Source organism: Electrophorus electricus, chromosome 6, assembly GCF_013358815.1.
Source record: "Electrophorus electricus isolate fEleEle1 chromosome 6, fEleEle1.pri, whole genome shotgun sequence".
Lineage (NCBI taxonomy): Eukaryota > Metazoa > Chordata > Actinopteri > Gymnotiformes > Gymnotidae > Electrophorus > Electrophorus electricus.
Genome location: NC_049540.1, coordinates 6,335,799 through 6,350,798, shown reverse-complemented (window position 1 = coordinate 6,350,798; position 15,000 = coordinate 6,335,799). Strand labels below are relative to the sequence as shown.

The 15,000-nt window shown below is 44.7% G+C and overlaps 1 protein-coding gene across 5 annotated transcripts in view; it reads right to left on the bottom strand.

The window, feature by feature from the left end:
• The window catches only part of garnl3 (GTPase activating Rap/RanGAP domain like 3), a 71,523-nt gene that overhangs the window by 36,336 nt on the left and 20,187 nt on the right, over nt 1-15,000 (bottom strand). For all 5 annotated transcript variants that reach the window (XM_035527474.1, XM_035527477.1, XM_035527475.1 and 2 more), the window contains exon 2: nt 11,564-11,633. In XM_035527474.1, the coding sequence (XP_035383367.1) occupies nt 11,564-11,633 (70 nt within the window). The remainder of the gene's footprint in view (nt 1-11,563; nt 11,634-15,000) is intronic.

The window sequence follows — 15,000 nt, the reverse complement described above, 5'->3', positions numbered from 1 at the left end:
AGTTCAAAGAGCAAAACAGGTGCAGAATGCAAAAAGAGGCTAAAGAAGAACGAACGTACAAGACAGAGAGAAGCCCAAAGGCCGTTAGCACTATAAAAGCCAGAGGATGGAGTTTAAAAGCCCAAGGGTGTCATTTAAAAGGCAGAGGCTGTAGTTCAAAGCTGGGTGGTGTAGTTCGACAGCGGGGTGGTGTAGTTTAAAAGCCAAGTGATGTAGTTTAAAAGGCCAAGGCTGTAGTTTAAAAGCCTGAGTGGTGTCATTTAAAAGGCCAAGGCTGTCATTTAAAAGGCTAGGTGGTGTAGTTTAAAAGCCCAGGGCCGAGGTTTAAAACTTAAAAACTGTAGTTCTCAAGCTATAAGCTGATTATTTGTTCAAACTGTCAACGTAAAGTCCTCATTGTTAAGAACAATATATGCTGTCAGTTCAAAATGAAGAAGCTGAGATACTCCCCTCCAGGAAGATGACAGAAAAATAGACAGAGAGAGAGAGAGAGAGAGAGAGAGAGAGAGAGAGAGAGAGAGAGAGTGAGTGTCTTTATACTTGTCATTTTTCTGGAAAACCCAAGACTAGAGAGTTCGAGTTCGATGCTAATGCTGGCATGAGAAAGGCAACGTGAGTACTAAGTGAACAGCAATGCCTTCATAAAGCTGCCTGCTTCATTTAACAGATGTTTTTGTAGGTGCTTCTGAAAAAAAAAAACATCACCCCGTTTAAATTTGCTACTAAAGTCCACTTGCAAAATGCAAATGAGAGCAGAAGCAGAACTACAGAGCGGGGAGGTGAACTGGTGCTTCCACGGCCGGTATCGCACCTGGCGCCCAGCACAGAGGGGTGAGACAAGGGGGTGTGGTGGGAAAGACCAATCCAAGGGAAAAGCAAAATAGAGCGTTTGAGTTTTCAACATCATCTTGCATTAAGATACTCTGCACTTATGTGTTCAGCAAATATTTTAATAGTAGTTAAGGCATAGTGTATAAATCTAAACTAAATGTACATATGCCTGAAGTTAATATAGTAGTAATATCTAATAGGAGTTTGAAAAATTAATTAAAAAAAATAAGCAACAATAAGGGGCTAAAGGAAAAGTCATCTTTGGTTTCCCTTCCTGTTAATGAATGAAGTTACACTTATCTAGCACCTTACAGTTATCTAGCACCTTACACTTATCTAGCACCTTTCTCAAAATCGAAGGACACTTAACAATCAGCACGCGGCTTTTACATCCATTCAACACACTGCGGAGAAGCAGCAGCCATTTGCACACATATACTCTCACTCAGAAGCCTCAGCCCACTGGAGGTGTGCATCAGGGGCAGGAGGGGAGAGACGACAACACCCAGGACAGAGCGTCCACCGCTGGGCATGCAGGCATATACACACCCACACACAAGCAGAATGGTTAGCCATTTTTCAAACAGCTTCTATTTGGGCAGGGAGAACATGTGCGCCTGTTTTTTTTACCCGGTTCCTGCCCCCATTAAACTCGAGGAGACGTTTAGAGAAACAGTTGCAGTTACCCTCCTTTGGGGCAGTAGTCCAGGATCCTGCTAAGCCTCACAATACCCTGAATATTAGTAAGGACACTTAGCTCCCTCTGACTGACATGTCTAGACAAGTTTCTAGGGCAGAAGCAGCCCCTGTTGCTTTCTCGCTTTACTGGAGCATCACGGCAGAAAGCCACCAGATAGAAAGGCCTCGTTTTCCCGGTGTTCCCTGTATTTTACACACCACACCAGTGCCCCTGTCTCTGACTCATGCAAATTAGCCGCTGCGTCTCCTCTGCTTACCAGAAGCGCTAAAGCCCGGCTGCCTGCTACTTGCAGGGGACCCATCACACCAGCTTTCCAGTGGGCTTTAGTGGGCCGGGCCGCATGGCTGCAGACAGCGGAAGAGTGAGAGTTGAGCGGCTGCCAGGAAGCGTGTCTCATTACGCTTTTGCTCTTCTCGCGCAGCTGTTGTCAAACGGCTGGTGGAATGAGCTCGTGCTTATCGACTCCCACGGACTCGGAGAGGGAAGGAGAAAGCTCGAGGCAGCGCCTCGTGCCTACCAGCTTGTGTGCGGATTCATACGTTTCTTTGGCCAGGCTCCAGGAAGCGTCGCCGGCTTTGTTCCTGTACACACACATAGGCCCGGAGCCGGAGTGGTTAGACCAGGTCACACACACGCAGACCCGGAGTTGTGTGGTTAGACTGTGGTAGCTCTTCCAGTGCCAGCAGTGAATTTTGCAGTTCATGTTGTGGCAATGGCTGAGAAGTTTGCTTTTAAAAAAAAGTTAAAGAGAAAACTTCCCTAAAGGCTCAATAATGTTTTATTTTTACCAGATCACTTAAAAAAGTTTGAAAAAATATAATGAAGATTCATGCCGTGTGATGTAACCACACCTGGTCAGGCTTTCAGTCCTGCATGTCACAACGCAGGAATCCTGCCGTGGTTTCCACCAATGCCGTCCCCCCAACCCCCGAGGAACCGTGGAAGCCGAGCAGTACCTTTTCTTCCAGGAGGTCATGTGGCGGTTTCATTGGCGGGGCAGTGCTGTGCCCTCATGTGAGCCCCAGACTCGGCTCTGCCTCCCCAGACTCCTGACAGGCTGTGCTTCATTATATGCACCTGTTCTCCATTTGTGCTCTCATTAGCCTGCTGTTACACCTGTACGTTTGGCCTTGCGCTTTGCGAGGTCTTAGCACCAGTGCCCTGCAGTTCCGAGCATTTATTAATTGTACTTTTGTTAGCCCTCAGGAGGAAGGCGAGGATGTCTGGTTGATGTCTTTGGACACTCCTTTGGCTCTGCTCGCCTGGGTTATGCTGTAATTCCATCCCACCGCTGAGTGTTTCTTGGTGTCACACCAAGGACGTGCAGATGGACGAGCAGGGGGCCAGCAAAGCAATGACCCAAGCTTCTTGTGGTTCAAGAGCACCAGTGTTCTCTGGGATTAGAACAATCTTAGGGAGGCTGTATCAGTGGGGGACCTTTAGTATGGTGCCTGAACCAAGTCTCTGTTTTGGCAGGGAGTCCTCACAACGCACTTTAGAGGCTGCTGACATCCAACTAACAACCAGATATTGACACGATGTTTCAGTGGAAAATTTATACCAGACATTTGAAAAGATGTAATAAATTTACTTATACACTCATTACCAGCCATTAAAAGCAATAAGAACATATTCCTTACACAAATACATGCACTCACACACATACACACACAAACCAAACAACACATTAGAAAATATCAGAGGAGATGCTCTATATGACCTTTTCTTTGTAGTTCAGCGTTGTGTAAAAGGTCAAAGGTGCAGAGGTCATAAGGTGAAACAGGTGACCTTTTCTCTGGGTTCCATTTCTTCTACCCTACATTGCTTAAATTTCATTCTCTCACTCTCCTCTCTCACTCACACACATACACACACACACACACACACACACACACACACACGCGCACACATACACACACACATTTGTGCAGGGGCCACAACAAAATCAATAACATTTTACTACAGGGAGAAAAGGGAGAGACATACGAGCATGAGAGAAAGACATACCGGTCCCTTTTAGTGTAATCCTATTTACTAAAACAAATCACCTAGCCCCGCCCACCCGGCACACACAGATGCACCCTGCGCTGCCCATCAGCCCTGACTTGATTGGATTTTAGAATGCCTGTGTCCGCTACATCCACTGCCCGCAACACAAACGGCCGCCCAACAGATCCCTTCACATACGAATCCTCAAACGGCTTTGAATGAAGAATGAAGAGTAGAGCACGTTAAAGCCAAGAAATGTGGTTCAATATATGCTACAGTACCAATACAGTCCAATGGCTAGAATCAGTTTAACTACTACAACCACGGAACACATTCCGTCACATTTTACAGTACTTGGGGAGCTATACATGAATCAGCCCACAAGTAATAATTATTTGATTTATGATATATGTTTTTTTTTATATAGTCTTAAAGACTATATAAAAAAGTAAAAGAATTTTAAAAAGTAAAAGAATGTTAACATGGGGTTGGTGACGTTGAGTAGCCATTGCACAGGATCAGAGCATTACTCCTGTCAAGACAGGCAGCACGTCAGCTGAATGGCTAGATGAGGCAGTTAGCTCTCCACAGCAAGCTACTCCGCTGTGCTCATCAGCAGTGATACGCTTACATTACCACAGACACACGCGCGTGATACGCTTACATCACTACAGACTCACACACGCGTGATCTGCTTACATCACCAGACTCACACACGTGTGATCCAATTACCTTACCAGACTCACACATGTGTGATATGCTTACCTCACCACTCTTATACACATGATACACTTACATCACCACAGACTCACACACACGTGACATGCTTACATCAACACAGACTCACGCACGCGTGTGACTTTAGTGGTGATATGCTTACATCACCACAGACTCTCAGACGTGTGTGCCTTAAAAGGTGATACGCTTACATCACCACAGACTCACACACGAGTGCCTTTAGTGGTGATATGCTTACATCACCACAGACTCTCACACACGAGTGCCTTTAGAGGTGATACGCTTACATCACCACAGACTCTCACACACGAGTGCCTTTAGAGGTGATACGCTTACATCACCACAGACTCTCACACACGAGTGCCTTTAGAGGTGATACACTTACATCACCACAGACTCTCACACACGAGTGCCTTTAGAGTACCACTAGTCAAACCCAATGTGGTAAAGCAGTCAGGGAAGAATCAAAACTGCCTAAAATGAATGAAGAGTGACAAATGTTTAGCTTTTTGACAAAGGTCTGTGTGTGAAGAGCAGTTCTGCGATAAGCTGCCTTAAAATTTTGAAATATTAGCTGGAAAAACCCCAAGGTAGTGCACTACCCATTCAGTCATGACACACCACATGAGAATTAAGCATCTTCCTATAATAAAGTTTACTTGCACAAATTGTACTATAGTCACAACTCCCAAAATAAAAAGAAAGCTAAACCTAATTTATAATTTAGTATACAACTAGGCTAAATACCGCAATACATTACACACATCAGCTCGTCGTGTGCTGCAACATAACTGTAATTCAGGTTGGAGTCCTTCGAAAGCGACACACCCACGTAACTGGCCCTACGACGTATGAGTCATGCCAATGACTGCAAGAGATAATAAAGCACACCTTGCCAAATCAGTTATTTTTAAAGCCGGAACAGGCCTGCTGCCAGTGAAGCCTCTGCTTAGAACGGGGTTTCCGCTGATCAGAATTATAGTGAGCTTTTTTTTTTCTCCCTACCAGACCTTTTGCAGGCCATTGTACCGTAACTGCATCTTAATTCCCAAGAAGCCGAAAAAGACAGACGTTCGTGCCTGAATCTGCTGCTGCCTGTTTTAATTAAGGAGCGTGTGGGGGAAGAACCGCCCCGCGACCATGATGAAGACGTGACGCGGCTATTTTTACGCCCGACCGGACCGGTTCCACATCTTCCTCCGCTTAGCATATGTGTGTGGGGCGTCCACCGAACATCAGAACGCTGACGGATTTTATTTTTGAACACGCTGCATATAAAGATGGGGAGAAAAGCTGCATGAGTGGTACACTCATCCAGCCATAATAAAGACCTCTGGGGCTGCCTTCTGATGCTCCCATGTCCCTCACCTGTCTGCATTTTTTATGTAATAGATGGGTGATCTTCAATACACCTCTTCAATAATTATAACTCAGCCTGGAGGAGTAGGACCAAAAATAAAATGACATTTACTGGACAAGCGTACAGCAATCACAGCAAGTGTGGACCCAACAACCGCAGTACCAGAGCTGCTGCTAGACCACCACGTGGTAGTCGGTGCGGCAATGCTGGCCTTCGCAGTAATGATGTCGCAGATGCCTGGAGGATGTAAATGAGCCATGGGGCGCTTTTTTTTATTGCTTGTGGGTCATGATAATCTGGACGAACCCCAGGTGTTCCAGCCGAAGGGTTTGTGCGCGTCTGAATAAACAAATGTAAGCTCACAAAATGTGAATGTGAATTTTGGTCAAATGAATGCGTCCTTTGGCGAGGTCACATCTGAAGTTTCACTATTGTTTTTGATGTACTGCACATCGCAGACACATTATGTCGCAGTGTGATCCCAATATAGTATTTCTGTCCCTATCTTGCAGCCCAGCCAAGAACTGGAATAGAAATTAGAAGAATTTGTTAGCAAGCCAAATTTTTATGGAACTGCAATATAACTACTGAAGCTCCTTTCAAGTTAGAGCACTCAGCACTGCCTTTTTTCCTTCAGAGAAACTGGGACAGTCATTTCCTGGTCTGTGAGCTTAAGCATTGTTCTGGGTTGTTAAAAATTCAGTCATGGCTATTTCCCAAAATGTCAGCGATTATCCATCTTGGTTCCTATATGCAAAAACATCTGCCACAATGCAATATGTAAATACTCAATGAGATATGTAAATACTCGATGCAGTCAAATACATGTATGAGAGCAGAATCCCCCCTCAAATAACAGCACTTATGCATTTCTGTTTCTGTTTAGTATTAGTGCTGTGGAATATGATGCTCACACTCACACACACACACTCCAGTAAATAAATGTACACAGGTGTGTGCGCTAGAGATGATATAATGGTATAGCTTTTTTAGAGCATGGAGCAGAGTAATGTTAATTAGTACAGAGTGTTTGTTCCAAGCCTGCATATCATCCTAATTCACTAATAACACCCAACAGTGTGGCTGAATGCACAGCTACAGGAAATGTGACCTCAACATTACACATTTTACAAACACATGACACCAAGTGGGAGCAACAGACACTCATATCTGCTTCAACCAAATAACCATGACAACTGCCATGACGTTGTTCGACTGGCCAGAAGGCGGTCAGGGGGGAGAGCTGGGGCAGGGTAGGGTGGGATCAGGGGTCAGAGGTTAGAAAGGGTCAGCAGCCAATCAAGAGCGGCTGCGTGTGGGCCACGCTGGAGCCTCTCTGGAAGGGGGAAAGCTCTGATAAAACAGGTCACGTTTCATCTCTGCTTAAGAGAGACAGCGATAAAGAGGAAGAGGATGAATTAAAGTTAAAACATGAGTAAGGTGAGGAATGTGACAGAGCACAGTGGTGTCTAATTTACTAACTTCTTATTGCAATTTAATCCAGACTACAGGTTCGAGCACAAGCAAAGAATTCTGACTTCAAATCCCAGGGGTGCACAGGTTTGTTTGCAGGTCTTAAATGGATAAAATCCAGTTATGGATTTTTGCACATTCCTGTGGTCAAGCACGAAACAGTGGACCAAACAGTGATATACACAGACCACGGAAATAATGAATTGTAACGATGTGACGCGTCGCCCGGGATGAATAGCTTGTCTGGTAACAATTGTTTCACTGGGAGTGCTTCTGGAAATCCGCAGACACGCGCGTGCTACGGATGCGTGCCACGTGAGCGAGCACGTGTGACCGAGAACGCGTCCCACCGCCTTTGTGCTCCGCAGCGGGGCGGAGGCGCGTGCGCCGGCGTGGCCGAGCATAACCAGGCGGCGTGTACCTGTCAGGCGCGTGCGCTCTCAGGGCTCCCGGTTGGGTCATAAAAAGTAAAATAAAATAAAATAATAAAACCCGCACACCGAAGTAGCCTGGCCTGGGTTTCTGTCAGGTCCCATTTTATGTGCGGACGTAAATCTGGTCATAATCTGGATATTGGAAGCAGCGTCGTTTATCTCCCGCTGACGTTCAGTTGGTTTAGCCATTAAATTCCTGCTAAACACTTGCAGCAACAGAGCAAAACAAGCTGTTGAGTGCCGAGTTCTCATGGCCCATGGTCATGGCAGGACAAACTACACAGCTACTACTAAAAAAGAAGCCTGTTGTGGAGGTCATGGCCACGGAAATACAAACTATGTCTGAACTTAAACACTTAAAAGCAACGTGCAAGAACGTCAAAGATGCTAACAAAAAAGGCGGCGTTGACTGCGCAATGTAGCTACGCGGTTTACGAAGAAATATGTGCTTAGCACTAAACACAGCTCCGTCTTACTTAATTCTAACAATGTTATAGCAATGCTGTCGTATCAGAGTTCACAGACAAGTCACTGCTCCGAGATCCAAGCAGGCTGATTAAAGTCTCACTGAAAAGATGCGTGTAACCTTGACTTAAAATGACTCATTTTAACCTGCCTTTACTATGCTGATTTATACTGAGTGCGCCACTCAGACGGGACATTTTAAAACCCTTTTACGTAGTGAAAGCTTACCGTGGCTTAATGCTCACATTTGCTCACATATTATTGGTCATGAGTACTCTCTACTACCCAAAAAAACCCGAACCTTTCATCTATGAATAAAGAAGTAAGATTCACACTAAGCTTTTTTCTTTCCATTTAAGCCCATTATAAGGAAAATGCTTTAGTCTTAGAATACAGTGTCAGCCCTTTGGTAACTGCTGGTTTGTAGTTTCCAATTTCAGAACCCAGGGCACTATTTTAGCTTTAGCTATTTTATTGGGATATAATGACAGTTTGAATTAATCTGCTTTTAAAATTAATTGCGTACATTAACTTTAATGTTACACAGGTCTTCTATATTCTATCGTAACCTCATACACTAAAATAATATATTTGTTTCTATTTTTAGCACACCACAGCTGCACAGAATGTCTTGGGCTGGTATGCCCAACCCATAAGGTCTGATGCAGTGTTACAGCTCTTCACATGTGAGTAGAAGCTTCAGTCAAAAATGACCTTCTGCACCAGACGTTGATGCCAGAACTCTTTTCCATGACTTTCATGTTTGTCTGTTTCATTATTTTCTTCTCTTTCTGCTGTCATCTACAAACAGCAGTGCACCCAACTCCTGCTGGCACACTTCTGCAGAGCTCATGCTTTACAATCCTCTCCCATAATTCCATGCCTCTGTCACTGCAGTGATGACAAAGCATTTTTCATCTCTGCCTGTCAGAGCCTCAAATCCGGCGGATCTCACGCGTCACTTCGGCACATCCAAATCCCTCTGCCGGATCCACTGCGAGACAGTTCACCCAAGCCATTCTTGTCGTGGTGCACGGGACTGATTTAGGCGGTGCAACCTGGACCCCCTGACTCTGGTGGGTACTAGACTCCAGTCTTTCACGGGCACACATGCACGTCAGTTAGCAGTCATAAAGTGCACAACCATCAATGTATGAGGTACTAGTGATGCACTGCACCATGCTGTGTGTATGAGGTACTAGTGATGCGGTGCACCATGCTGTGTGTATGATGTACTAGTGATACAGTACACCATGCTGTGTGTATGATGTACTAGTGATACAGTACACCATGCTTTGTGTATGATGTACTAGTGATGCGGTGCACCATGCTGTGTGTATGATGTACTAGTGATGCGGTGCACCAGGCTTTGTGTATGAGGTACTAGTGATGCGGTGCACCACGCTGTGTGTATGAAGTACTAGTGATGCACTGCACCATGCTGTGTGTATGAAGTACTAGTGATGCACTGCACCATGCTTTGTGTATGAAGTACTAGTGATACGGTACACCACGCTGTCTGTATGAAGTATTAGTGATACGGTACACCACGCTGTGTATATGAAGTACTATTAATGTGGCGCACCACGCTGTGTGTATGAAGTATGAAGTACTAGTGATATGGTGCACTACGGTGTGTGTATGAAATACTAGTGATGCGGTGCATCCAATCACATATTTTGCCATTTACCTCACATACACACACATACACTCAGGCGCACACACACACACACACACACACACACGCACGCACAGACCATGTCCCACACACAATTATTCACACTCATGTAAATGTACGATTATGTCAATGCTGGCATGGAATCAGGGCAGGTCACAGATCAGAATCAATTAGCGTTCCAGAGTCATGCAAATTAAAATGTTACACTCGTGTACACACCCTCAAACACAGCTAATTCCAACCAAAACAGCATCAAGATGCTCCCGTCCACTAGTGAATCGTAGAAAGTAATGCATTCATTAAATGGGAGAAAGGGCAAATCCGGCTCGTGGTGATGGGCTGCCCAGAGCACCGTCCGGATAAGCACAACCATGCCATCAGCAGACCAAAACAATTAAACAGAGTCAGCCGTAATGAAGGGGAGTGCGGAGGGGAGAGAAGGTGCAGGGTGACGCTTCCTGTCTCTCAGCGAATGAAGCATTTTGTAATGAATCTGGGCGCACTGACCATACAGGATTTTGGATTTTGGAATAGACTGAATGGTAATGTGACGCTTTATTGGACGCTGGCTTGTGAGCGTAAAGATGCTAGCGTTATTTCAGTTACAATGGCTGTCCATCCAGAAGGAGCTTTAGGTATAATTGTGTGGGCATCTTTACATTCAGGGTAGATCAAACATGAACCCCCTTCTTTCCTGACAGAAATGTTTTTCGACACACTGCTATAGGGCATCTCTGCACATATGCTCACAAATACACACATAGTACCTGTGTCATGTCTATCTGTCTTTCTGTCTCTCCCTCTCTCTATTTCCCTGTCTCTCTCTCATTCACTCTCTCAATTCAGTAAGCTTTATTGTATTTCTCTTTATTCAATTACAATTTTGCAAAAACATTCTTAAAACAGCAACTGAACATCCGCAATATTACAGAAAAAAAATAACTCTATATGATGATAATAACATGAAAATGAGTGTAATTACCATGAAAGATGTCAAGATGGTCTGGTGTTCACTGTCAGTGTGGTGCTGTGTTTAGTACCTGTCACTGTGAGCAGGTTTGGTCTGATTGTTTGTATTTCAGACTGGTCTTGATGTGTAAGTGTTATTGTTTGATAATGAGCTCAGTGTCAGGACCAGCTGTAGTAAGAGCGGACTGTTTCCTCTGCTCAGCTCTTGGTAGGGCTCTCTCTCTCTCTCTGTCTGTCTCTCTCTCTTTTTCTCTCTCTCATACTCAGCCCAACTGCTGGATAAGATAGAGAGAGTGTGGTTTTGTCACCCAGCCCTATCTGACACAAGGCTCCTCCATGTCACCCTACCCACAAGCCCTTCGAGGGAGGAAGTGACATGGAGTGTGGTCTTCAGCCACTTCCCGTGGGTGTAGGCTATCAAGCCTAGCCAGACGCCAATAAAGGCAACACTTGTAAGCATTCTCTTTTCAGAATAACAGTACTTAACGCTATGCTGTGTTCTTTAATTTAAACTACATAGCACTCTGTAATTTACAGTACATAGCCTGTGTCTGACCACTCAAACCATTAAGCAACAACCGTGGTGTTATAGAAACTAACATCTGGATCATTTGCAGAAGCAACTGGAGCGCTAAGGAGAAAATTCTGGATGTAGCGAAACAGACTGTAGGCTTAGAGGTGGATATATTGGGCCACAAAAAGGGTGTCAAAATGACAGATTTGCTCTCTAAATAAAACTCAGCTAGCTGACAGCCCCCAGAGCAGCGTCCAGTGATGCCTCTCACACCAACGCTGCGGCACCGAACAAAGCCCCAGTGAGGCTGATGACCTTCCAGCTCCAGTTCCAAGGCTCCACCATGGTAAGGACTGACCTCAGGCCAGTGTAGTGCAGATCTGCACTACACAGAGGACACCCCGGGACTCACCAGTTCCACTGATCCGTAGTGCTTCCGGCTGAACTCGCCTCGTCTGCACCCCAGGTCTTCTGAGGCGGAGCTGAAACAAACAACACAGAGCTGTTAAGAAGGGCCTTGTCAAGGTTAAAGGCCCCTGCTGTACACGTCAGCTGGACACGAACAGTCATAATGGCTCTAGACGCATGCCTTGGCTTACAATATTACTTGCACTCACCTGGGCCAAGCTCAATAATTGGGACAAACTTTGTTTCATCATGTATTTGCCCGAGCTACTTTAGGTTAAATAATCCAGCAACTGAGGAAGTGTGAGATGATTTTTTTTTTTTCTGAACATCTTAACAGATTTGTGTAAAGGATGAGTGCTGGTGTGTGTTTGTGAGAGAATATGGAGTACTAGTGTGTGTGTGCGTGTGTGCGTGTGTGCGTGTGTGCGTGTGTGTGTGTGTGTGTGTGTGTGTGTGTGTGTGTGTGTGTGTGTGAATGAGTGAGTGAGTGAGGAGTGACTGTGTCTAGAGTGAGTGAGAAGTGAATACGTGAGGTGTCACTGGATGAGTGATTGTGTCTGAAGTGAGAGAGAGTGAAAGAGAGAGAGAGAGAGAGATGGACATATGCTATTACAAACTGCAGACTAGAGTGAATGAGTGAGGGGATGAGTGTGTCCAAACTGAATAAGGAGGGAGTGAGGAGGGAGTGAGTGAGGATGAGTGAGAGAGTGAGTGAGAATATATATGTGTGTGTTTTTCCTGCTTTAGTCAAAGGACTATCATTATGTTTCCATTAGTACTTTATGCTACAAATAATTTAATAATTTCTGCTCATAAAAGACACTCTGTTAGTATGCTTGAGGGCATGAGGGGTTATATGTGGCTTTCTAAGCTTTACTTTGCAACTGTGTTTCTGCGGGCATGTGTACTTCTTATCTCCTTTCTCCACAGATATCTGGGAAAGCATAGGTTAAATGCTGAGTACTTCACCTTTGCATGTCTGATGCATATCTCACTTACATTTTCTTTGTATTCCAGGGATAAATGGAGAACAAAACGTGTGGGAGTTATTGCGTTCTCTGAGGATGACCAAATGTCATCTTGCTCTTTCAGATAATTGAAAAGAAAGGAAAACAGCTATTTAAGAGGTGGGCTTCAGAGCTGTCCATGGCCCACTAAAAATGACCTTCAATGCCCAGGCAGAACACATTTCAAAGTGGAAAGAAATTGACCAACTCTGATGAAAGCCATGACTTGATTTCCTACTCTCTAGTTATTGTCTACTTTCACAAGTCAAATACAAAGGTCAGAAATTATGTGTACTATCAGTGTATCATATTTAAGTGCATCACTTCTTTCAGTTCAAACCCCTTCACACTGGTTGTAAGGAGGAAATACAGGACCAAAAAGGCAATAAACCAAAACATTTACCATAACAATTCATTTGAAGAGGCCCTTGCAGACGCTGAATTTCTAACACAGCTCTAACGTTCAACCTGCCTTAGCAAACCAACTGTTTATCCTTCATCTCTGTGCTAGTCTAATTGCAAGACTGACATTTCTCAGTCGAGACAGTTTATGAGCAATCAGAGCATCTCCACTTCGCCTATAGGAGGTAAAATAAATAAATATAATAAGCCTTGCTTTAAAAATCACAACATGCATACCTAAAAATGACAGCCATTTGCTGCTAATGACAATAACCAAACATTTAATAGAGTAATAACATATTAATTGTATGTTTTATTTGTAGAATAATAATAACATACGGATGCTAATAATTATGCAAATAAGCCAGTTAGTAATATAATGACAATAGCTGATGATTTAATTCCCTGCCCTCTCCCTCTGATTGCAACCACTGCTTGGAACTGCGTTTCACAGCTGGGATTCAGCGTTGAGGGATTCCGAGTCGTGCCAGGTGAGGTTGCTGCCATTTTCTCACTTGCAAGTTCTAAGCACACCGTTGCATACAACGCTAGCCAGCGTTGTATGAGTCCAGACAGAGCAGGCTGTTTCACACACACACACACACACACACACAACCCCCAACACCCTGGCGTTCATAAGACTCAGTGTCAAGCTTTCAAACCATCAGATACACCAGAGAAGGAACCCAGCAGCCCAATCCTGCAGCCTTCCTGAAAGTGTGGTCTCAGATGCTTCGCTTCTCAACCCAAGGACTGGTTGCTAAGGAAACAGGGTGGAGGCAGCCAAGACAAAGGTCATCCTGTGACACCAATTAGGGTCATCGACCAGTGTTTTGGTGTGACTTTACCTCCGCTCATGTCAATATAGCATTCGAGTCATGGCACACCTTAGAGCGCTCATTTTCACTCTAGGCAATTGTACAAAAAGGTCGGTCTTCATGCTGACTGAATTCGCTGTAATTATTGTTATTCGCCATCTCTCTGTACAGTGCTGCAATCGCGATACACTGTCGGATATGTCTCCAGCTCCCAAACCTTCCCAGAGCATCCTGCAGCAGTAACTAGTCAGATCCTAACAGCAGGATGTCCCATTTCTCCAACTTACACACACACACACACACACACACACACACCACTACTGCACTGGGCTAAGTTCCAGTGTATCCCCCAGTGTAACTAGACTAACATTCAGTGCTTGCCCTTTTTGCTCAAGCTGGGATCGTCGTTTTCTTCGACCTTAGTCACACCAGCAGCTGAAGTGGGAAGTGTGATGCATTTATTTTACACAGAGCCACAGAGGACGATGCACATAGATGACAGTGAGCTAACAGTTGAACCGCAAATGAGGGAAAACTGCTTGTCACGGATGGCTACAACAAAAGGTGGCACACACAGCTGTCCAATTCTTCGAGTGTGTTGAAGTTCGTGGTGTATGATGGTTAAGGGTTATCAGACCCAGTAGAACTTAGCCCCAGTTTAAATAGTAAAAAAACGTTTTATATTCTAATAACAGAATATTTATTATCACAAATAAATATTTGAATACTCAGTTTAACGTGTGTGTGGGGGGGGGGGGGCGGTACGCTATTGTAGCAAACTTCTGTCACATTTGCAAATGACATATGGCAGCAAAACATCACATATGGCAGAAAAACAGATTTGAGGTTAGATGTTAGAGATTATCTTCAATGCCACTAAATGTGCTACTTTCTTTATCTGCACCGAACAGACCATCGGAAGCTACACAACTTGGCTGAGTATGCGACATGGAAACCTTGCTTTGCACCTTCATCAGGTTGGCGCGCCCTCCAACCTACCCAACACACGCAACTCGCACAACAACGGGACGCAGGGCTCTGGCCTGCGTAAATTACTCGTCAATTGGCAGCCTTCTGCGTCGTAAACATCAAGATCTAATATTCAAATTCTAGAAACTCTACCCGATCGCCTTCTGTTCTGACGCGTGTAAGCAGTGACCGCAACACCTGAACATTAAAGCACTTATACGTGCTTATAAGTGCGGGTTGTAGCG